The sequence below is a fragment of the Anopheles coustani genome, chromosome 3 (assembly GCF_943734705.1).
Source record: "Anopheles coustani chromosome 3, idAnoCousDA_361_x.2, whole genome shotgun sequence".
NCBI classification, from domain to species: Eukaryota; Metazoa; Arthropoda; class Insecta; order Diptera; family Culicidae; genus Anopheles; species Anopheles coustani.
Genome location: NC_071288.1, coordinates 86,650,888 through 86,676,109, shown reverse-complemented (window position 1 = coordinate 86,676,109; position 25,222 = coordinate 86,650,888). Strand labels below are relative to the sequence as shown.

The 25,222-nt window shown below is 44.4% G+C and overlaps 1 protein-coding gene across 3 annotated transcripts; it reads left to right on the top strand.

The window, feature by feature from the left end:
* Positions 1–162: 162 nt before the first annotated feature.
* LOC131271745 (syntaxin-12) lies at positions 163–25,105 on the top strand. 3 transcript variants are annotated; one of them, XM_058273265.1, is made up of 7 exons: positions 163–359; positions 479–649; positions 898–1,263; positions 23,533–23,826; positions 23,893–24,058; positions 24,146–24,413; positions 24,490–25,105. In XM_058273265.1, exons 3-7 carry the CDS (start codon positions 1,133–1,135, stop codon positions 24,666–24,668), a joined length of 1,038 nt encoding a protein of 345 aa, XP_058129248.1. In that variant the 5' UTR covers positions 163–359; positions 479–649; positions 898–1,132; the 3' UTR covers positions 24,669–25,105. The 3 variants fall into 3 exon arrangements, with proteins under 3 accessions (XP_058129248.1, XP_058129249.1, XP_058129250.1); XM_058273266.1 differs by lacking the exons at positions 163–359; positions 479–649; positions 898–1,263 and adding an exon at positions 22,721–22,893; XM_058273267.1 differs by lacking the exons at positions 163–359; positions 479–649; positions 898–1,263 and adding an exon at positions 23,377–23,431.
* The last annotated feature ends 117 nt before the right edge of the window (positions 25,106–25,222 follow it).

Sequence of the window (25,222 nt, the reverse complement as noted above, 5' to 3'; positions counted from 1 at the left end):
GTGGCTCGCGGGCCGCAGGTAAAACTTGTGGCTTACTTCGATCCAAAACCAAACACGTCGGCGCAACCGTGTTGTCAAATGGTCAGCCCGTCGCGTACCGTGTCAAATTGCTCACTGACAGCTTACGGGAATGATGAACGTTGCACCATCTGCTTGTTTATCGCATGCAGGAGTTTTTGCTCCTTGCGCACCGTGAATCTGTGCTAACCGATGGTATTTGATCAAAGTAGACGGTGGACAGGCTTTTCTTGGAAAATTATTGGTGATTTGTGCACTCGAGAACGGGAACCTTCGGTCGGCAATGTGTCGACATCTCGTTTGCCAGTTGATGATGGCAATTGTCGAGTACATGTTAATTGGTAAGTTACATTAACCGTTCGTTGATGACGGGACCGGTCAACAAGTTGTTCCAACTGATATGGAGACTGAGAAGTCGATGCAGATCGTTTATGATGTTCTTTTACTCCTCTTTTTCTAGAAGCACCAGCTATATTTGCTGAACAACCGTGAATAGTATTTACGGGTTTTAAATCTTGGAAGAAGGAACGCGACCAGGTTGTGTTTATTTAAAGTTGAAATAACTTTATCAGGCAGAATGGTTCCCTTAGAATGGCAAAGAAAATAAATTCCACCAACAACGTCTAAATTGGTAAGTAACAATTATGATACCACTTTGAATGTTTAGGCTCACTGATCATTCACCGATTAATCCATCCCGGATCTTTTGTTGGATTTAATTTACATGCAGATCATTAGAAAATATTAGGGCACCACAAACAATTCTTATCTTTGAATGTATTATTGCAAAAACTGTTACAGCACAATTTGCCAAGTAAATACTGTGACTGAAAACGGTATTTTTAACTGTATAATCAAACTATAAATATAGTTTTTCAGTTCATCCAAATGCACGCAAACACCGGCAGGCGGAAAACCCCGGTGAACGAAACACCCTGTGAATAATTTACGTAGAAGGTTGAAAAACGAAGAAACGTCGTTCAGCATCGAAATGGTCCCGATAAGCGGTGCATTTTTCCCATCATTATCACCAGCTCCCGGGATCGCTATCTTTCATCGGACAAAAAGAGAGTGAAAAAAAACGGATTGAATTGCATGCACCGAGAACGCTTCGATGCGTGTAATGCAATTTATTTACCCCAACTACTCCCGCACACGGCGCGGCCGAAACGAGCCGCATCTAATATTTCCGGTGATGACGTGCACAGCAGCTGTTTCATCAATCATTTCACACTTCATGCGAGGGTAAGTTGGGCAGAGAAAAAAATGAAAAGAAAGGGGGGAGGTTCGACAAACTTATTTATGATCGTTGGCTATAAACCGATGACGGTACGGCCCACACCGTGCCTTGCAATGCAAGTGCATGTGCAATAAACCATGGGGCAGCAAGGTTTTCCCTTTTGGAATCATTCAGTGCGACGCTATCCCTTTCAAAAGCCGGTGCAGTTTTAACTTCCCCGAAGTGGGTATGTAGGGCTCTGTACAAAATAATGACTTGTGATTAAATCAGGTGTGAAGTACGCGAGAAAAGAAATGATAAACAATAGAAGAAATTAAGGGTAGTTGCATTTTGGGGACACACTGCAATCCTTTTTCCTAGATAGCTCTTCTGCTCATTTCCCCAATACCTGGGGAGCATCCACTTGGAAAAGAACCGATGCGATTTATGCTAAAAGATAAGAGGCAACGTGACACGATTGTCACGTTAACGGATGTCAATTAAAGAAGATGGTACCCTCACCGATCAATTGGTGGACGGTTTGTTGTAGAGTGCGTGCTTTTATTTTTATTATCATTATTATTATTGTCGTTATTCAAGGCCTCTTCTGCGACACGACACTCGATTGCCTGCTCGATTGCTTGCTGTTCGATTTTTGTTTGCCCTCGACGATGGTGACCCAATCTGAATTCTGGTACGGCGATGGTGTCGTAAATAATTGCTTTATTGCCCAACCATTGCTTTCTACGCAGCAAAAGTGTAAATTTAAATGTTTTTGACCTCATTGCCCTCGTTGTAAATGGGTTTCAGTAACGATGGTGTCAATTCGTTCCTTTACGTAGTAACAAACTGCAATTATTCCAAAAAGGCATAGTGCCAATGTAATGGAACAAATTACAAAATAAAATTTTAAAAATATGTATCTGTTTCAAAAATTTAGCAATAAGACAAAGCGTTAAATTGCTGTTCCTTAAAGGCAAGTCAACATTTAGAGGTTCGAACCATTTCACTTATAACAAGCAATAATTAAGTCACTTTCGCGACTGAGCCTTGTTCGATAGCCGTAACGAGTGCTAAAACCGTGCTTGACAATGATAATATAAACTGCTACGCGAGGAGATAACAAATCAAACCTTGGCGGGGAAAGCCAAAGGGGGTCGCCACGAAAGTCCCCAGGTTCGCCGTTTGGAACCCATCAGAGGAAAGTCTTGTGCAACCGGCCGTTTCAAGAGGCAGCTCAAAATCAATCACAAGAACAAGCGATACCACCCACAACACCGCAACAGTCAGGTCCAAATTAAGCCAACATACGAAAACCAGCGTAGTGTAGCGCATCGTATCGGGTGCATTACGACACTTTATACTGCCGAAAATTATCGGCCGGCGTAGATAAAGATCGGCGGTAAAGACCATCGAATCTCAACGCCCATTTCCAAGTCTACACACTCATTAACGTGGCCAGAGATTGGTGGGTTGTATGTTTCGCGCAGACCACCACGTTTTATCAGCCGTGGAGAATGTGCGAAAACATTATCACACACCACTCGCTAACCGTGGGTAACGTATCCGTTTCCTATCCTGGCGATTTTGTCGGTGTTTGCATTTGGTGACGCACATGAATGAGCGCACTCTGGGGGAGAAATGGTAATAAAATGGTGAATACTCCGCGGTCCACAACTGCACCTGTAGAACTGGCACTTTATCGTTGATACTTGTTTTATCATCGGTATCAACCTACCCAAGGAAGTGGTTAGAAGGCAAGTGCATTAGAAGTTGGGAAAGGGCGAAATAATGAAAGACATTTCGCTTTCGTTTGTCGGTGGCAGCGAAGGTTCGGAAGGCAGGAGAACCGGTTTCCCGTACCCGGTATGATGTCAGTTATGGCAGCGAAAAGACTGATGTGCTTCACTAGCTTACCGCCTACAAACGATATTCAGGGTTCGTGACTCACGTCGACGATGGATGACCAAATGGGTGAAAATATGCATAGTACACCTCTTTGCGGAAGAGATCACACACCGTCGTGTCATACTTCGTATTCACCATCGACAGTGTGACCTCCAATATCTTCGCTCCATGGCGTAACGTTCCGAACAATGATTAGTCATAATCATCATCATCATCGGGTCAGTTTCCAATGTCTGAAGTATCCTTTCGATGGTCAATCGAGTTATAAAGCGATGTGTCACCAGACATTTTTATACTAAAGCTTTTAAAAAGAGAGTCTCTTTTTGCTTCACTCCATCGAATGTCTATCGAAATCCGCTATCCAAAGGAGCTCTTGGGGAATTGCACTTTCTATACACGAACTGGAATATACAACCCACACCTCATACAGCAGATGGCACATGCGCAATCTCGATTGCGTAGTTCACTGGCGTAGGACACAATTAAACACCTACAGGTGTACATTACATTTCGCTGCTTCATCGAATTATAGCCTGGAAGATGGTACACAATTTTGCAGCTCACGTGATCCCACTCACCTTTCGCACCTAGATCGAAGTCGTATTGCCTAAACCGAAACTGTCGATTGCCTCTTACAGCTCTTAGAAGCAGCAGTCTAGTGTCACTCGCACACTACCCCAGTGGATCGACTCCAGTACCTTACTGTGGCGTTTAGTCGGTGGGAATGGCTCTCAACTCTTTGGCGACAACCGACGGACCGGGGAGTCAGCTATCGATTGATTGCTATCGGTACTGTTCCGTAAAGGAACCTCGATGTCCCACACTGGAAACAATCTTATCAGCTGCAAGAACGACAAACCGACCGTAATCACACCCTACTCTACTACCTTTTCCACCCAGTGGTCCACGAGAGTCCACCGAGTATTGGGACTTATCTTGGATTCCGAGATAGGAGAACGTTCGATTGTGGCAACTCACACTTACGGCCCCGTTGTTCTTCCCACATTCGGTTCCATACCTGGACGATACAGGTACTTCTGACCACTGCCAACGTGTACTATTTTGCCACAAAATCTTCCTCAAGCAGCAGGTTCCACTGGTTGGAGTGTTGGTCCAGTAACCAGGTACCGTTCGAGTTTCCCGAAAGCCCTACTTCCTATTCCTTTAGCATTTAGCAATCGATTGCTTGTTTACAATGTCCACAATCGAATGAATTGTGCTGTGGAAAATATTTTTATCTCTATTTTTATTTTTTCCAAAAGGGCCCACATATGTTTGGTCAACATTGGACAACAAGGGCAGCGGGCCATCATAAAGCGACTATCATCGATCGTTCAGCAGGTGGTTATCTTTGGTGGTTCCATTTACTTCTCGCTAGCGCGTACTATGAGATACCGTAAATAGCACGTACAACTATTTGTGGCCGTTGTTTTGACTGCGGTGTGAAAAAGGAAACCTATTATAAACAGTGTGGCATTTCAACCCCTCCTCGACTGGTATTTTTATTGTAAGACCCTCAAAAACTGTATCGCGGGTTGTTGTATTGCAACCTGAAATTATAATCCATTTGCGAACACGTCTGGATAAAAGGTAACAATTGTAACTTCGAATCTAAATAAAAGAAATGCGCAGCATTCAATTCAAGAAGATCAGGATATCCTCAAATATCCCTTATCCCCCCCCCCCCCACCCTACCCTCCCCCCCCCCCCCCCCCCTTCCGACCGAAATTCCCTAAACAAACCTAGATAATGTACAAAAAATTCGTTTAGCATTCCAATTTGGAAGAAAATTGAAAACCCCAAATAAACCGTTGAAACACAAAAAATAAACAGTATAAAAATCAAGAGTAATTAAACGGTGTGTGCGCTTAAGAATAAAACAAAGCATCACCCGACATCAGGCAAACGCGCTGATCGCCGCGCCGACGTGCGCTAATTCGAATTTTCAATTTGCCAGCATGCCAGGCAGCTAACCAGCTTCCGCCAGATAGTAGTCGCGTCTTCACGCACCGGACGCCGTATTTCTCGCGCACATGTGCGCATACGGGCAGGAAAATAAACAAATACCGGGTCCGTTTGGCGGAAAGCAAAATTGAATTCCAGCCCAGGTCCATGGCGCGATCGCGCGGTGTTTTTTTTTACGGAAACTGTTATTGGTTTTGTGCGTTGTCGTTGTCGTGTTTTCCACACGCCCGGGCACCGCCAAGCGTGCCATTCGCATACGTTTATTGCCTGCCGGGAGTTGTCTTGAGTAAAACTTGCGACGAAAAAAATGTGCGGACTCGGTTGAACATTTGTGTATGTTTTAAGTTTTTCTTTTCGCTTTATTGGACTATTTCGCGCCTTAAAGTGTGTCACATCAGACGACGTTACGAAGTTGGTTTGAAATCGAACAGAAATAAATCTTTTTCGTGAGATAAGCCAAAGGGATCACGATTGTACGCATTTCAATACATTCACATTTCTACCAGCGTGATCAAACGATTGAAATTTTCTTCTGTTAGTTTTCCTGTTTCTCGAAACCGGTCGTTGTTAAATTTCGTCAACCATGCAGGATTAAAAATGGAAGAAATTCCCTGACATTTATTCCTATCGTTAATAAATTTTTCATATAGTCAACATAACCGTTCTCCCAACGATCGACGGAAACAAGGAAAAAATCAGCCAGTCGTATTGATTGATCCATATGTTTTTTGAGTTTAAAACTACGTCATATGTTTCCCCCCTAAAAACACGTCGAATTTCCACCATGTCGCACACCCCAAACACAAAAATAGAATGTGTCGATTTTCACAAATTGACCAGCGCAACGAAAACGGCATCAGCAGCGTTGCGGCGTTCATGGGCTTCGATCGTCGAAAGAGTTGCTTCTTCACGGCGCTGTCTGTCTTGCATCCCCTTGTCATCTGTTCCATCGCTTCGCAATTCCTACGGGGGCGTATTACAACCGCTCTACAAACAGGATGCCCGCTGATGATGCTCTTTGAGTTGTTTTCTGGTGTAAAGCCATTCGTCTCGGGCTTGTTACTGAAGCAAACAAAACTGAAAACCCAACGATGGGAACATATCAACCTCTGCTTAGTTACTTGACGGCTTGTTATAGCTCATGCAACCCATACCGGTGCCGGAAACACGAAAATGGGACGCTCGATATTTTTGTAAACAGCTTTTGACTGACATCAGTCAATCTGCGGTAGGTGTGACGCTCTGTCTATCGCGCCAAAGGTTGTATCTACGGTGTTCGATTGTGTTGTAATCGGTGAAGAAACACAATACGGTGTAGCTAAAGGCATGGGCTAATTAAAAAATGGTGTGAAGAAAGATTATTTTACAAGATGTTGACATTAAAAGTAGGGACTAAAAGCAACATCGTTGAACATGTTCTTGCTGGGTTGGAAGCAATTTTAAAACTAAAGATATTAATTTTAAAATCTATATTTTACCAAACTACCAACCTTCTTTTAACTAAAAGCATTTCGTTAAACAGTTAATCTTTTCGTAAAACGATTCAGATCACCATCGACAATTTGGGGCATTAACCTATAAAAAAAATCCAGGTAACATAGTACAAGCAAAATGCGGTCGTGAGCAAATAACGCCAGCATATGTTGTCTGACCTTAATGAAACATCACTTCCGAGGCGGTACCCTGGTCCTAATGAAGATGAGCACACTGTGGAACCGTTGATTGTAGATCTTGATATTTGGTAGAGTGGCGGAAGCAGTCTCCAACTAATGAAGTCGGGAACGAAAAATCTAAGTACAAAGCCCTGAGAAAAGCGTTTATGACATTCTGCCAAATCTTGAGTAAATTTCCAGTTTATGAACTTATGGGGCGGAAAGCAAATTTATGGAGCAACAATTTGGCTGCGCATGCAGATTCTGACGTGTTCTATTTCACCATGAACGGATGGCACCGTGATGGGAATGAATTATGACATCGGCGTCATCCGTTCCGTCCGTCAACGCTAGTCGGACGGCTTTTCCGGTTTGGCATCAAGACCGACCTGGACTGGAGCGCAACAGAAGGACATCGGAGCGGACCACCGATACCCCGACAGTGCACTCCGACCGGGCGGCACACGACGCGGTTGAAGAGCTGCGCTTTCTAAAAATACTTCTGTCCCTGCCAACCTTTTTGTAGAACCTTTTCCGTCTATCCTGTCATCACGATGTTGTCCGTGTCCGCGCAAGTGCCGATTGCACGCGTCGGAGGTTGACTCTGTTGATGTTTGTTACAGTTTTCCTGGGAAGCGTCGTGTGGCGTTACGAATGGGCCCACTCGAAAACTTATTTCCATCCGAACTCCGGACTCGAGAGATGAGGGTGAAGAAAATGAGGCAGGAATATCGGTGGAGGGACAAGTTCGCCAAATGATGAAGTGTAGACCGAAGCAGTGCAACTCTTACCAACGTCGACCTACCTCGCGCCGTTCAACGACCGATGCCTTCCATAACCTTCTCGGACCGTCGACTCTCCGTGGTTGGCATCATCGTTTTATTACCGTGCATGCGAGAAGGTGACCGCCACACGATCGAGCGATTCCGTTGAAGAAGGCAAAAGAAATAAATAAACCAACCAACGACAAGCGAGCGGTCGCCGAGTGGAGTCGCCCTCGATCACTTACCCAAGAACGGGCGCACGGGCCTGTGTACGCAGCATCTTCAACATCTGTCAGAAATAGAAAATCGACCACCAGATTGAAGTGCGTGCGTTCGCCGCAATCCTTCGACACCAGCGGACCTTCGGCTTCATGGTCCCTCTCATGGTCGGTCGTGTTGTGCTCACCGCTCCAGCAAACTCGTTAAGACAGCGGAGGCCACCAATCTGCGAGTAGCAAATAAAATCGTTCCTAATTGCAGACGAAACGAAACGATCGATCGAGTTGCGTTTCAAGAGCACGGTGCGAAGAGATACACTCAACCGCACGGTTCTACATGACCAGGGGCGTCGGGAGTCAGCTTCGATCCCGCCCCACATGAAATTGAGATGATCACTTTATAGTGGACAACCTCACCGGTTCGATAAGATATGGTAAACGTGAAGTATCTTGAGGTAGGCACGTTTCCTTTCGAACTAAACGACCGAACAAGAGAATGGTCACAGGATAGGCTAGCCGTAAGTGTTAATTTTTAAACATTGAACCATGCAATTAATCGGGTTTCCGATAATCAGTCTTGATTTATATCCGTCAACCAGAGAGTTCAGAGGAAACAAGTGTGTACCGGAAACACGAGGAAATGATTGATTAACATACGACTGAGTAGAGCAAAAGCAAAACCAGTTCCGTAACCACCTGCTTTGGGGCTGAATATATTATCCGGTGCACTTATGCGACATTTAGACGCAGTTTTGTGCAACACAACCTCGGCTTACAGTTACTCATTACCTAAGCTAAACTACCGAACAAACAACCGTTTAGTTGTGCCCTTTACAGAACCCCCGCTGGCTCTGAGGGGAGGACACAAAAACGTTTAGTTTGCTCTGGTTTGGAATCATTTCACCCTCCACGGAACAGTGCGCGCGGCTCGAAGATTTCTTACGGTGAAACAATGCCGTAATGATCGCGTTCGGCGTCGCTGTTGCATTCGTTCTTCGGGCATCGCAACGAAACACAGGTAGGATGGCGTAATTCTGCACGTGGACATTTGATTGATCAATTTCAATCCGTCCGGCGCCATTCGGTCCTAAATTGGCGTTCGCCAAGAGGCCATTAGGTACGCAGTGGTAATAGCTAACCTCCGCGTGCAGGACGACATCGAAGACGTAACCGAAGGAGGTTGCTTGCGGTGACCAACATCAGAGCTACAGGCCGACCGATTATCCACGATGCTTTAAATTTATCTCAAGAAGGGAGCGAATGTGCACATCCAAAGTGTATGGCGGGGCGCCTACCGTACAGTAATTTTACACCCCCACCAATTACCGGCGTCAGTTTTGGTCGGAAGAAGTTGTGAGTTGTGCTGGATGATGACACACGGTGTCCCCTTAAAGGGGAAGGGATATGAGATCACGATCGCGCTCCGGATCGCACCCAAATTACCGGGTGTAGGTCTGTGAGAAGAATTCATTAGTAGTACGCGAGGTAAAGTTCGGTCGAGCGCTACCGAGCTTTCTACTTGCACATTTGCATATAATGCTGTTGAAGACGCCCAACCTGGGAGGACTGAAGGTCCCAGATGAAGAGGATTGGTTTCACTCCGAGCACACTGGCGGTAAATTATACGGATTAACAACGTCACTGCGCTTAGTTTGACAGTAGTTGGAGTACTTATACCGATCAGACTAGCGGGAGGTGGAAACAAAGTATGATCACTTGCCGCGATAAGCCACAAACACGGCTCTCGGACTATAATCCGCTCCACAAACGGTAACACACAGCACGAACAGTAGTGCACGGGCGATTTCGGGACCCCACCGTTCCGGAACGATGCCTTACTAAGTGGGCTACCACCAACACACACACACACACATGGAGGGAACTCTATTGTACGCTATTGTGTTACCAGGTGGTGGGATCGGATTTTCATCTTCCGGTCGGGTCGGTTGGTATCCGATTTCCTCCAGAAGTCTTCAAAGTCTTCTTGGAGGAGGTGGAAGCAGTTCAAGTTCTCCACCAATTGTCCTAACAATTTCTGCCACCCAGACTTGGCAAGACTGGGTAGGTTTTTTAAAGAAGAATCGGGAATCGGGAAGTAGGTACCTTAACCTACTACTTACATTTGTCAGGTTATATGTTCAAAGTGGAAAAAGAGAAAACCAGTCTCGGCTCTGCGTCAAAAAGCCATCTTTATCGCAACAACCTTGCAGTTGGTTATGGCATATTTTCCCCAAAACAAAAGTGTAATGGTGAAACCTGCAATTCCGGAATATGCATTAACACCGGTTATCATAGAGGTCAATGGGAAGTAATGTGACAGTGTCTTTAAAAAAAAACACAACAACATGAAGACATACTTTAAATCAAAAGCGGATCTTTCTACCGGGACCTTCACTTCAGGTTCAGGCACACCGGTAACCGATGCTAACCGACGTACGTCCGGAGGCACGCGATCCATTTTACGACCATTTGCCGCCGTGTTTGTCGTCGTCCAAGGTAAGACCGCCAGCGGCACGTTCTGCTAGTCTGGCTCTGACTTTGTCGATGCGGCTATCAAGCGTTTATCTCATGTTCGTTTTTTCTGCGCTACCAAACGGGAGCATGAAAAGCTGTGTGATATTGAGAACCTTAAGTATCACGTCGGGCTTTGGTCGGTTTCCACTTGTTGGCAAGTGCACTTCTAGGTTTTCCAAGTTATCCAAGACGATTTTAGGCATGCATAAAATGTCTTTATAATCATTGGCAAGAGAACACCGTGTAGCCCGATTGGCACCGACAACTTTTTCGGGATAACACTCTGTCACACGCTTTCGAGATGCTGACTCGCATGACTCGATAAAAACTCGCAAATGGTAAAAACATGTCGATTTGGAGAACATATTCTACGCCGGGGGCTGAACGGGTGGGCTTTTGCTTTTACGACTACGATGCGATGTAACCGATAGTACAGTTCGGGAAAGAACCATTCGAACTGTCGCTACACGGACCGGCTCCTCGCGAACAGGTTTTGGGGATTAACGGAGTGATATGATGTATTGGATCTGCGTTCTCACGCTGACTCACACCCCTCGGAGGATGACTTGCGTCATCCAGAAGGTTCTGCTCATAAATATTCCCACAAGCGAAAGTTGGGGCGAGATTTTACATACCATTCTGCTGGACAGACATTCATCGGTTCGTAGCAAATGAATCATTCCGGGGATCATCGCGGCCTCTGATCATGCATCACGTATCCCGACGAGACAAAAGGAACAAGCCACCATGGGGTAAACAGAGTCAAAGATGACGACGATGGTGAGCTACAGCTCACCGAAAAATTAGGTCACCACTGCGTCGAATGCACACACCACACAGATGATCGCATGCATTTGTCCAAACAATCCAAGGAGACCGGGTTCCACGGAACGTTTTGAATACAATATGCGTGCATCCACGAGACACCCCGTTTACGGAGATCTTTGTCCAGCGGAGTGAGTATCTCCATCGAACGAAGGGAGGGTGGGCATGTTACGAATCTAAATGACCGGTACCACCACCATCGGTAGGAGCTCTTTCAGTTGCTGCCGATGGATCGATGGACCTTGTGCGTTGCTTGGACAAATATTTTCTCGCAAATGCAATTCTAAAACAAAGCCGACCAAACTGAACGATGATCGAATGTTTATTGTTTTCGGTTCGTCCAGTGAGTTGGATTGTTGACGGATGTACAATGTTTGTTGAGCCAATTAAATCTTCAGGACTTTAACAGAAATGTACTTCTGCTCCTCTGTTTCGAATAAACATCATTGTGAAGGTCTACGTATTGATAATATGCGGATCTTCGATAAATGAATTTGCTAAATTTACCATATAAGTCGGGACTTAAAGAATGGTATTTGAACTCCAGAATGTTCCAGACTATTGTAGAGATCATTAGGCAAAATCGATCCATATGTTTCATTCCAGTAACTTCTTAACGACAACAAGGAAAATGAAATGCTCCGGTAAACCCAAAAAAAGATCAACGTAAAGAAAGTACCAAAATAAAAATACCTATATTCCACGTCTGCTCCCATTTCGTTTGGTGACAATCTAGGTTACTGCCAAAGGATGGACATTGTTTACGTTGACTGTTTACCAATGGTCCCGAGAATTGCAAATAAAACCAATGCCATCCAAGAGTGGTCTGACTACTGATGAGTGTTTACTCCCAGCGTAGCTTAGGCCGCATCATGTTGGGGATACACCATTTTTCAACACACCTCCCAACGTTACTCGCCTTGACCTCGCCGGAGGTAAGTGGCTTATTCTACTGCAAGTGTGAAAGTCGCGACCACGAGGGCACCGAGTGAAAGTTCGAGCCGGCGACGACGCAGTCTGCATAATTTGGGCTTCCATTTTCCATTGTCCGAAGTCGAAGCATCTGCGCAAACTGTAACGGGTGGGCTTAAACTGCGGTGGCTAGACCGTCTTTCCTCTGTGATGTGTCGAAAGTCGGCCGTGGTACGATCTGGACAACGCAGGGGACACATTGTGATGGTTGCAAGCGGTGTTGGGTCAACGTATCAAAGTTGCGCCGTCTTGCGGTGTCAAGTCTTGAGGCGGCGTTGAGGCAGAATTTTAAGTGCCCCTAGCGCTCGCCCCTCGCGGCTGCAAACGGTGAAAGTAAAGGTAACCCAGTTTACCACGAGACATGTCAATTTAGGCGGTTTGGTTAGGTTTTTAAGCTTTCAATCAATCCGCGTGAGGAGTGAGATTTTTAGCGGTGGAAAGTATGTCGAATCTTTGGACTAGAGATTTCAAAACATAGGTATCAATAAAAAACATGCTATGACGCATTTTTTATGCTTTTATCATTTCTTCAAATATTATCACAAACTCTTGTCTATTTATGGATCAATAATCAATATGCAGCAATCAACTTCGTTCTGAACCAATTGATTCGAAGGTTCTGCACCTCTCAGGGGTGGCGCAGTCCAGTAAAGCACTGCCAATTATAAAACCGTTACGCAATCGGAATGGGCCTCACCTTTACCATTCGGTAGGAAACGGTGGCGAAGGCAAATCCCGAAAAGCCCTTGGAGGAGAAGCCTTCGAAGAAACCATCGCCGTCCGCATGAGCATAACCTTCAACTCACGAAAAGTTCGCCAGCCAGCAGGAAACAAATTAATCTTTCTTTCTTTGGACGTGCTTTTTTTGTTATTATTATTTTCCGCTCCCAAACCTTAAAGAGCGAACCCCTTCTTCGGCTGCGCTGACCATTCCCCTTGACCGTTCCTCCCCGTGTGTCCTTCATCGGCCAACACACCATTTCTTCACATTCCACTGGTGCACTATGCCGTCGCCGTCTCCGGAGTTGGCGCCGCAGGAAATGAACGGTTTGTTCGGATGGGCATGATTGGCGAAACGACGGCCGGGTTCGAACCGATGAATGTGCCACACTACACAAATGTTCACGCCGGAACGCGATATCGTAAATCGGAGGAGATTCAAGGTCGAGGGAAAAATATCACACGCTCTACTGTGCCAACTGTCTTCTTGCCAGGCATGGGTCGGCTCATTTGCGTGCCACGTGCTGGAAAGGGAGGCAACGGACAACAACGTAGACCGACTTTGGCTGGATGACGTCGCGTACGTGCGCGAAGGATGCTCACGAGAAGAGCAGTATATGGATAAGTCGAGAAAAAATCCATTTAACTCTTAGATGGATCATGCGTTCCAAAGAAACACAACATGCAAGTTGCTGACAAAATATATCATAGTATTTTAAAACTAACAAATTCGTCATGATCTGTTCATGAGTAGAGTGTTTTGAAGTATGTCAACAGTCAAGGCCAATGAGGCAAGATGCACATCTTAAACGAACAACATAAATTTCTTGAAGCCCATCTAAGAAACATAGCCCAACATTTTTACAAAATTCGATTCTCTATCCTCTCTCTACTACAAAAAAATAGAACCACGTTAACACCATTAGCTTGTTTTTAAAAACGATGATTTTTAAGAGCAATTATTTTATTATTAAAGTTTTAAGACAAGTTGGCAAAGCCATTGGATAGTTCATGTTGTGATTTTCATACACTAGAAAGAACTTAATCCCATCGACAGCTCATTTTGTTCTCATTTCAAACAATGTTTCTTTAAACATCCAAACTAACTTACAGTTTTCGTGTATTATGACCAACAGCGTCATTACATTTTCTTTTTGATGTGTTAATTTTTTACTTGGATGAGACATTTTTTTATGTCAAAGGCCATATTGCTTCTTATTTTTTAACTCCATCGTTTTGGTCCTCACTCGACATTATTGACGCTCTTGCAATTTGTTTTTTGAAACTACTTTTGAAGTCCTTCCTTTTGTTGTTCGGTTGTTCAAATCTCAGTATTGTACGCGTATTGATATTGCAAACGCATTAAGGAATTGTTTTCCTGAACTAAAAACATTATAGTTTCTCTCCTTTCTACCTAAACCTCCATACAAAAACATATCATTACTTTCGCTTCTGTCAACAACACCACACTGCGAAGGGTTCGCAAATCTGTCCATGTAAAGTGCTGTGCCCTAAAACGGCAGCAAACTGGCGCAAGATCTGCAAACTTCATTTCGCAAGGGAGCAGCAAAAATGCACACCCACGCCTAAAACACGCGCACGAAAAGTGGTCAAGTTTTTCGGACGAGAAAACCACCTTACCATCTGGCAAAAGAAATAAAACGGCAAAATGACTCATGGAGATTGCGTTGCGAATTGTCTGCTTGCGAAACGCTTGAACCGTCCGGGCCTGAAATAATAAAAAGCCGCTTTGGAAATGGGCCGCCCGAAGTTTTGGGCGGGTGTTTAGTCAGCAACGGTAAGTTGGATTTTGGATCGGGCTTTGCTTTGCAATTGCACCACCCACGGCACAAGAAAGATCTGTGCGAATTGGCCACCTCTAGCTTCCATTCCGAGGCTGGGATCGTTGGATTGTCTTAAACGCCATTTTTCCAAAAGTCACACATTGAATTAATGGTTGAAAAAAAACGAAAACGGCATCTGGTATTAAATAAAGCAAAGGAATTTCTTTGATTGCTTTATTGTCGAAGCCAAAAATGATGAGATCTCAGCACGACGTTGAATTTTTGAATCGGATTAGATTAAATTACAATAAACTTGTATTTTAAGCCTGTTGCTTTCAACCGTATATAGTAACTTTTACTTTTCCTGTTTTTTTAAACCACATTTCGTAGCTTGAAGAGGTTGCGGTTGTGGGCACAATGCCGCCCTACATTAAGGCATCCAATAACAGCTCCGAATGACAAAAAAAAAAATACAAAACCGGTACGATAAACCCTACCGAGCAAAGAGTTCCATCCATCAGGAACACTTCTCCACTGAACATGATATATTTATGCTTTTAGGGCACATTTCGTGTTGGCTTGGTTTTCTTTACCAGTTTTTCATCAGCTTATTTTGTTTTTCTGTCGGTCGGCTCCACACGCTTCCTCGATTCTACCCCCAACATAGGTAGGTCATTTTTCTTACCTCCACGCGATGCAACATATGGCCAGGGCCAGTGATCACGATGCTTTTAAATTGTACCTTTCTATCGAACACTTTAGAGTGACGTTGAGGGCAAAAAAAATTAATTCAATGCATCATCAGCACACCTTCGATAGGAAAGTGTGGCCACCGATCGTGTTCGTCTCACCGGGGAGTGATTTATGGTGGATTACGTAAACTGGTGGACAAAACAAAGACTTTTAGTGCAGTGATTTCAGTGAGAAATGTATCTTAAATTCCTGCTCGCTTCTATTTAAACATGTATGGAAAGCTAGGCCACTTCTGTCGACATATACAAAATAACTTTGATTTAATTTCAAACTATAATCAACCGCTCGATCGAAAGATTAACACCCTACTGATTCGATGATAAATGAAAGTGAAGTTCCGATCGCGATGGTGTACTGTGCATGGAGAAATTTCCGATACTGTTCGGCAGTTTTCAATCATCTCTTCTTTTGTTTTCAATCCATCCGACACCCAAGACGTGACGCACGCCATTTCCCCACACGGTAATAGGTTTTTAAATTGAATTAATCGTTTGACGAATAGTCCCGTGTTGCAAACCGGTAAACTGTTTGGGTGTGCCACATCGAGGAAGTATTTTGATAGGTTCATTTTCCTATTTGTTTGGTTTTAATTTGTGGTTTAATGTGTATTTGACTGTGTGTGGAGCGATTGAAGTCAGTGCACAGTAGTTCCCCTTTTGTGACAGAACATTTGCTAATAAATTGATAATGTCAAACACACAGTAAAATCGTGCATTTACAAACAAAAAACAAAAAGTAACATTTGGTAACTACATTGGGAACATAATCTTTATTTACTAAAAAAATGAAAAAATTATGAAAAATTATGAGGAATCATTCGTGTAGCGGAAACTCTAATCTAGATGTAATTTGTTTTTTTTTTCAAATAGATTGTAAACAAATCGTTAACTTCAAGATAGCCGATTGAACAAATTAACTTATACATCATTTCCTCATTTACTTTTGAACTACAGCAGACGTCTTAATATTTCTAGGGAGATAATGTAAAGAGGAAACTAATAGAAACATTCGTGCTGAACATACTGTAGATTGAATGCATATTTTTATGTACTGCACAAATGCACTACATTTAAAAGTAAGTCTCTCATAGTTGTTCCAACGTTTTCACAAACTGTCGCCAATTTTCCCGAGTAACCAAAAGCGGCTTTTCTCATCCCACGCAACATTGTTCGGTCGGCAATGGAGTGGAGTAACCTTACTGGAGTCAGCTGGCGGCAGATGGAGTAGACTAGACATTTACACACCTAGGCGTTAGCCAAGTTGGAAAATGCAGTTGACGAGATATTGCGTCGGCATAAATAAACTCGTTACTGTTACACATGCGCCAATGAAAACCGGTAGCGTCAGCATGTGGCGGACATTTGTGGCGTCCAAAGGGATCCTGTCAATTTGTCGGAAAGATACTCTACTTGAACCCCCCCCCCACGTGCGCGTGTGTTGCTTCATTTCCTCGCATTGAAAAATGGGGCAGCAGTGTGCTTGGCAGTGTTTTGGAAAGATACAAGCGTCCGATGGTCTTTACGGAACGATTTTTTACACAGAACACGCAGTATGCAATCTTTTCTCAAGCATATTTTTCTTTAAAATCGTTTACTTTCTGCTCTTGTCTCATGCCTTGTCTCGTTTGGTGCCTCTCGTGGGTCAAAATCGTTGCCCCTACGAAACCGCCACAATGCTTATCCAATATCCAATTCGCAAGGAGCCAACCCTTTTGCCTACGGTAGATAGGACCTTAGTGAAGGGATACCTCACTCGGTCGGTGGCAGTTTCGAGATGGTTCCAGAAAAAGCGGCCGAGGAGAAAAAGAGACCGAGCGAAGAGAAGCAAAACGTTTAGCAAAAGACATGCCCACGGAGGTACGGTGAATTGGCCACGGGGTGGAATTGTGTTACGTTTGCAACTTCCTTGTGGTCCAAAAACAGGTTTTGCCCGTGACGAGGAAGATCGACTTGCCGCAATACAACTTACAAGTTCGCGTTTTCCTTTCTTCTCCTTTTCGCACATCGCAAACGGCAAATTGCATTGTACCGTAGAGGTACTTCTTGCCGCGTAGTGTTTCGGTTGGCAGCGGTCCACCAACCGGGTTTTGTCTTCCCGTTTTGACCCGAAGATGATGTGAAGTTCAAAGTGTACAAAACACATTGTCGCTGGGAAGGGAAAGACAGGCTCGGTATGTACATAATATAACTGTGTAAATAGTCTGGCAGTTTAACCAGTTTCCGGATTTCCAGTTCCCTCATCTGGTTTCTAGCGAAATGGGCTGCAATCAAAATGGCAAGAACCAGGAAGTTCCACCTTACGTACACTAAAAGTAAAGGTTTTCTTTTGGTGGTCGTGCCAAAACAGCTTTTCTCGCTATATAGCAGCCTTCCCGGCCCCGGGTCCACGCTATCTTCCCGAGTGCTAACTGAAAAGTGCGATCGAAAGCCCATAATTAATTCGGCAACCCTGCTATACCTGCCTTCCGTGTTCCGTGGGTTTTTCGGTTACTCGCCACCTCTATTACTCCACGCGGCCAACACTCAGTTCCACCTTCTCCGATTGATCTGATAGTATGGAAGGTACCACAGAAAAAAAAACCAACCGAACAACGGGAACCGCGCATCTAACGAGTCACGTCAAGTAAGGAGGAACCAAGAAGAATCTCCACCGCGAATTGGAAGGTGTTCCGAAATTGAACCAATGTTACCACAATCCATACACACATGTTGTACGGCAATCGAGTTCTGAACTTGCCAGATTTGTCGGTGGCAAGACGGAGGGGGGGTGGGCGTAAAAGCGAAATCCATCGGCAAACGAGGGGGGAAGAAAACGCCCGGAACACCTCTCTTCCCCGGCTGGCTAAAAGGTTGAGCAGCGGCGCACAGCAGTGCAATCTTTCATTTTCACGGTAGAGCAGCAGATTGTCTGGTTCGCTGCCCAAGGTTTGCCCATCCGTTCTTCCAAGACTGCAACAAAGACCGGCCGAGCATTGAGCGAATCCCGGCTCGGAACTCCGGGGCAGATCGGAAGATTAGTGGTTCAGCCGCGCGGTTTTGGTTCATTTACCGAAAAACAACAGTTTCTTGATAGCGCCGTTGCTGCTGCTGGCCGAGATTTGCGGGCTCTTCCAAGACCAACAAAAAAAAGCGATCCCCCATAAGGTATTGGTATTTGGCCTAACTGCCCCCGCGAGTTTCCCGTGGGTTTGGGAAAACGGTTTTCCAAGGCAAAAACACCAAAAAAATGAACTCCAATGCCGGGACGCCATTCTTGGAGGAAGCAGCAGTGCGAAGATGAATTATTACGGTCAAAACCGATGGCCACCAGCAAAAAAACAAACAAGAGGAAAAAAAAGCCCAATCTGGCCATCTTGTTTTGTTCCGTACAATGCTGAGAGACACATAAATTTCATTTGTTTTTCGAAACATTGGTGAGACTCTCCTATTTTCATCTTATTCACCTTGGAAGTAATGGATTCTTCAAGTTCATTTAAATTTAGTCCACCATTGTGACCAAACGCTGTTGCTTTATGCCAATAAATTTACCAAAAGTGTATCAGACTTCGAACAACTAGTGCATCGCAACATACCACGTAACGTTTGTCTAAATTCGTAAATCAATTTAAATTTGTTCTTATTTGTATCGTAATGCGTAAACCGAATGGTAAAAAAAAGTTTAATTTTACATCTTTACACTTACAACTTTTTTACTGTCAAATGTTGAATTGAATTTAAATAATTGACATACAAAAATAATAATTAGTTCAATAGCTAGTCCTCGAATTCTAACGAGAGTAGGTTGATGATCTGAAAATGGTGTCTATTCTTCCACGATGCTTGCCAATGGATTTGTGTTAAGAAATATAATTTTCTTTTCATTTTACTTGTACTTCATGCCATTACTGAAACATTCATATAAATTTAAAGAACTAGTATTATTAGTGAGATTGATGAAAAGATTGCCAAAAAAATTGATCTGGAAAAAATAGGTTTGGGGAGTATTCGATCGAATCCCAATGAACTTTTCTTTTTGTTTCAATTGTCAAAGTTTAATCACGTTCATGTGTTTCACGTTACACATATCGAATCGATATGACAGGTACTTTAAAAATATAACAAAATAACCAAAATAAATTGAAAACCATACGCAATACAATTGCAAATTCTTCACTTACCGCGTGTCGTGAAGATCGTGATTGCTTTTACAGTTTTCTCAGCGACATTCAATCAGGCTGCGCGGATTGCTAATGGGATGTTTTGTTTCGGATGTCCTTTGCATGCACCAGACTTAAACAAATAAACTTCCGTATAAATGCACAAACACAATATTCTCGTTGCTTCACATTAAACCACACGCCTATCAAGAAGAAAGAGCGAAACATTATTACTGACCTACACACGTACCCCCCCTTGCATATCGTTTCAGGGGATCCTTTCCATGACCGTGTTGTTCCTGTCCCGTAAAGTACGCAAGTGCAAGATCGGAGGGGATTAAGGAAGCCCTTAATGGAATTGACCGTATCCCTGGTACGTTTGGTGAGTTTGTTTGGTTTCCTCAAGAAGCGTCGTGTCGCAAGCAAGTCCTAAGAAGGGATCGTATAAAGCTCACCTCAGTGCGGGGACCTTGTGACACCGGGGGAAGCGCAACCACCAATTGACCGGAAAAGGCCGGAAGTGGCCGGCGGGTCAAGTCCTTTCCAGTGAATCAAAGTACGTAGAGGTTAAGTAACGAAACCTGACTTTGAAGGTTTAATGTTTGCTATATGGAAGGAAAGGCCCTGACAGGAAAATACCGCTTAGTAGGCGCACATACGCACAAACACAAATCGCACATACATTTCGGCACACACACACGTAGTGTTGTACGCGAACGGTCGGATTGTCGGTCAGGTTACACGCTTATCGTCCAATAATTAGGCCTGGGAGAGCATTTGGGGCCTCCAGCCGTAGGAGTTGGGCCCGATTCCCCCGTCCAGGAACAGTTCCAAGGCTTTCGGGGATGGACCGTTTCTTCACGGAATGATACCTACATACACACGCACAAAATTATCACCTTCGGACGGGACAACGGGGTTCGGAGGCGAAAAAAATACACTTTCGTCACAGTTTTCAATACGCCTTCGCCCCCCGATTGGCCGGGAAATGGATTTACGAAAAGCGAAACCCGTTAATCAACCACCAGCAGTTTGCACATAATTTTTGTTGTTGTTGTTGTTGAGATATTTGATTTCCCTGCACTCACGCATGCGTCACAGGTGCGTGTGGAATGCCGGAAGGCAAGAGGGGTAGCAATCGTTTGAACATTGAAATGATCACAACAACGTTGGTAGTAACTTGAATTGATCACTGGGAACCGAGTCAGGCAAAAGGAAACACTAACACTCAGGGAGAAGGTAGTAACATTTGTGGAAACTCACAAACTGATTTTGGCAGGAAAACGGAAAAGCCACCGCTTGCACTGATTAGCGTTTTCCTTCCGCACACAAATCTCCCGGCAAACAGTGCCGTGTGTGTGTGTGTGTACGTGTGCGCGTTATGTTCCACGGAATGACTCAGCCTCCTGTCGTTGTTGCGCGTTTGCCACCGTTTGCAAGACTGAATGGGCGATCGCGTCTTCACCTGGCATGAACCGCGCACCAGAACGCGGAACGTGCACACGCATTCCGAGACCGGAGAGCTTCGCGATGCCGGCCTTTTCCTTTACCAGCAGCGGCTCCCCAAAAGGCGGAAAATGGCCCCACTCGGGGTTTGTTGTGGAGTCGCGCTCTCTTGGGGCGGCGCGTTTTTCAGTAAAACTCCTCTCTCTCTCTCTCTCTCCCTCTGTGTGTCTCTTTGTTGGTTCATGCAAGGAAAAGATTTGTTTCTTCGCGGTTGCCATGCCTACGGGCCGGATCGCCAACGATCGTTCAATGTGTGCTCCATTCTCTGGCAAATGCATGCAGTGCAGTGCAAATAACGTTTTCTTTAAAAAAAAATGTCTCGGCAAAACCATACAGGGTTCTGAGAAATTAACACAAATGAAACGTTTTGTTTATGTAGGCTTTCTGCAACAAACTCTAAGTGATCGTAATGTTGATTTGTGGATTTATTTTGAACCCTGTTTAGCCACCGTGATGAAAATGCAAACCAGCGTCTGAGGTCTGAGGAGCGTATACCCAAAAAAATTTCCGTAAAACACCTTCAAAAAGTCGTTGGCAGTGTTTCACTTTCTTCTGTGCGACTAGCTTTGCACGTTAAAAAAAGCCTACTTGATCAACTGCGGATTATAATGCCATACCTTCATCATAATAATTCCGCAGACAAAAAAAACACACCACGCACCTATGAAAATACGACCAAACTACTCGGACTTCCGTTTTGTTGATTCGTCACAATCCGGTGCGCCTGGTGATACCGATTACAATTATCAACAGTTCAGTTGGCCACCAATTTTGGGGTCATCGCATGCATACGCGATGCAGCCGGTTGCCTTCCGGCTGGTGAACTTCTTGAGCAAATCTCTCCTTGCTTTTGCGAAAAAAGGGAAAATTGCAACATTTTCGCGCCTGGCAACAGTTCGGATAATAAGTTGAGCACCACTTTTACTTCCCTCGATTCGGGGAAGGTATTCTGGTAACACTGCAGAATCAAAATATGTTGTTGGAATCAGAACTAGTATATTGTAATAGGTCAAGATGAAAACCCATATTATCAATCTTCTTCGAATCATAATCTCAAAATAGAAAACATAAAACTCAAGTAATTTTATCCGATTTTTTTTTCCATACTATCAGAGAGGTGGATTTAGTTTAACGCCCTGTATGAACATATTAAAAGAACACTCAAATTGAATAAATACGACTGTGATTGATAATTGTTTGTGGTTAAATATTTATTACAGATTGGCTCAAATATGGGCCTTTATTCTAATTGACATTTTAAATTAGTAAAGCAGGTGGTTTGGAACCAACAGATGCTAACACAAGATGGACTTAATTCAAGTCATTTAAACCAATAAATTCATTTGTTAGCAAACAATTAATGTATCACAACTTCTACCATATACTGTATGTAGCGTTCCGTTGCCCACAGCTGTTTGTAGAGTTGGTAGATCTTGGTTGCACCTATCGAATTCGAAAGACTGCCACTTTTGGAACGGTGTATTCGATTCCGTGAAATTTGTGCCACAATGTATGAGGTTGTCTCAAGAAAAATTATTAAAATAATATATATAATAATTGTACCACAAATTGTAATCAGTTTATTGTAGTGTCCCAAGGATGAACCTATTGTTTTCTGATTATAACCGTTCTTGCACGGGGTTCGCTAGGTTCAGCACTTTCAACCGAAAGTAAAAAAAAAACAGTTCAAACTGTACGTCCCCCAAGTGATGAAGTCATATGACTCCGACAATCAGCTGTCACAGATGTGTTTGGTTGTCAGAAAAGCACTGACCTCCGAGCAGAGGAAAGTTTATTTTGCGTCGTTCGGTTGCTAAATTACAACAATTTTAAAGGGTTACCGACATACTCTAGTATAAGCTGTGGGAGTGGAATTTCAAGTAAAAGCCCACTGGACGACTGCATTGTCGCCTTTGCTCGACTGGTGGACACAGTGTCTGGTAAGTTGAGTGAGCGAAGGATAAATTCCGCTGTGTCGTGACGACAATTTCCAGCGAATCATGAAAAAAGAAACTCGACGGATGAGTAAGGCTTCCTTCCCAAGGCTCGGATGTGGAGGAACAATAAGGAATACGATTTCTTTCCCCCGGGGCTGATGACGTTCGTTTCCGGTTGATGAAAAATACTCTTCACGCAGCCTGCCACGGAAAGGTTTCGTTTCGTTTTGGTGATAATACGGTAGGCGAGTACGCCCGAGTAGGTTCAATCAAAATTCCAACCCGCCCATCGTACATTGTGGTCGTGTTTTGATAAGGATCATAATCCACCGGTTTCGTTCGCGTAAAGCGACAAAAAACATCATCATGCATTAGTCACCCAGCGCGATCGTTTTGACGATCGTTTTTTGTTGGCTCTTATCTCATTTCCTTTGTCACATTTACTCACTTTTGAAACATTGCTCGCACGGGATATTGCCAACGGAAGAAGTGGTCCCGCCCTCCGTCGAAGAACGGCCAGCGCATCGCTCTATTTAACCCTGTTAGAATCGGTTTGGTCATCCCCGTATGGCTAGGGGGACAACCTGTGTTCAAGTAGATACGGGTTTTGACTGATCATATCAAATCACATCTTGTGCACAGTGTGCCCCACCCGTCGACGTCGACCGACCAAGCGCTTCGCCAGACGACCGGAATGTCGAGAGAGGGACTCGGATTGCCACGCGGACTCGGCCAGGCCAGGGACTACGGTGCGATGAGCAGCACGGCGACCACGTCGGACGGGAACTTCGGGGGCTTCAGCCCGACCGAGTTCATTTCGCTCAGCGAGTCGATCGCAGCCAACACGATCTTCGTCAAGCAGAGCTGGCAGTTTCTGGAGAAGGCGAACCGCACGCTCGGCACGGCAAAGGACAATCAGTCCCTGCGGGATAAGATGTGAGTTCGAAGGTTGCTGTGGAAGGAATTTATTATGACTCAAATTTTCTTTTTTTTCTTTCTCAGCAATGACATCCAATCGGGGACGAATCAGCGTATTGCTACGACCACGAAGGACCTCCAGCGGCTCACGGTGGTGGTGCGTGGTGGCGACAAGCAACAGAAGCTGCAGGTGGAGAAGCTCACGTCCGACTTCAAGCAAGTGGTTCAGTTTTACTCCAAAAGCCAACAGGTATTACACCCCGAGACATTCCGTTCGCAAAAAAAAAAATCAACGCTGCTGGTGATGATAACTCTTCATGTCTGCTTCCTCGCACAGAGTATAATGGCCAAGATGAAGCAAGTGTTTTTGGTGAACGCGTCCCAGCTGGACGATCAGTCGGCCTCGTCCGTCGGCGGGGAAATCAGTACATCATCGGCCGAGCTGTTGCAGCGACAGAAGCAAATTCAGCAGAGCTTACAGTTCGAGCAGGAAATGCTACTCGAGCGGGAGCAACGTTTCCGGGAGATCGAAGCAAACGTACTGGACGTGAACCATATAATGAAGGAGCTGAGCAGCATCACCACGCAACAGAGTGAAGTGATAGGTTCGTTTTCACGACTACTTCGTTACCATATCTTCTCGGTTTATATCTATTTCATATTCATTTCTCCACCACCTAGATACAATCGAAAACTCGATCGGCCGAACGGCGGACAACGTGGAAAGCGGTGCCGAGGAACTGAAGACGGCATCCGAGTATCAAAATCGGTACCGGCGCAAGGTGCTGATACTGTTGATAATCGCTGTGATAATAGGTCTCGTCGTGACCGGCATCATCGTCTCAAAGCTGAAGAGTTAAGAACGAAAATCACGCGCAGCATTCTTCATGCGGTAGAAACGGTTACATGCTTGTTTCGTTTTGAATGTGCCCCATTCCTGCTTTTCCACTGAAGCAGCGTACGAATTTGTTTCTCCAAACACAAGCCCTCCCAGGATCGGTGGATGTTTTTTGAGGCTTTTCTTTTGTTTTAGATTGCAGCCTTCGGTGGAAAAGTCTCCTCTCGTACCCGAATATGTTTATTTATCCCGAGCCAAATCACGTGCCGCACCGTACACTGAACCGTAAACGGTTGAAGAACACACCGAATAATAATAACTATGCAAAACATATATTATTAGACGCATATTTAACGGTAAGAAGAAACAAACAATCCCCACGGGAACAAAAAGCGAGCGCTTATCGGTTCGAATTGTATCATTCTTGGAGCTATGGTTAAAAAATAAACTACATAACTAACGGTTACATCTGTGTTTTTAATCATCAACGTGTGTCTCAGAATGAATAGTTAATTTAATAGTTAATTAATTTCCATTTGAGAAAAAGCCGTTAAGTATTTTAAACAATAACGATAG

Bases quoted from the DNA above. Each gene is read 5' to 3' on its own strand.
- LOC131271745 (XM_058273265.1), top strand. From the start codon at position 1,133: ATGCGTGTAATGCAATTTATTTACCCCAACTACTCCCGCACACGGCGC. The intron at 23,827-23,892 runs GTGAGTTCGAAG...TTTCTTTCTCAG, and splicing joins CAGTCCCTGCGGGATAAGAT to CAATGACATCCAATCGGGGA. The intron at 24,059-24,145 runs GTATTACACCCC...TTCCTCGCACAG, and splicing joins TTTACTCCAAAAGCCAACAG to AGTATAATGGCCAAGATGAA.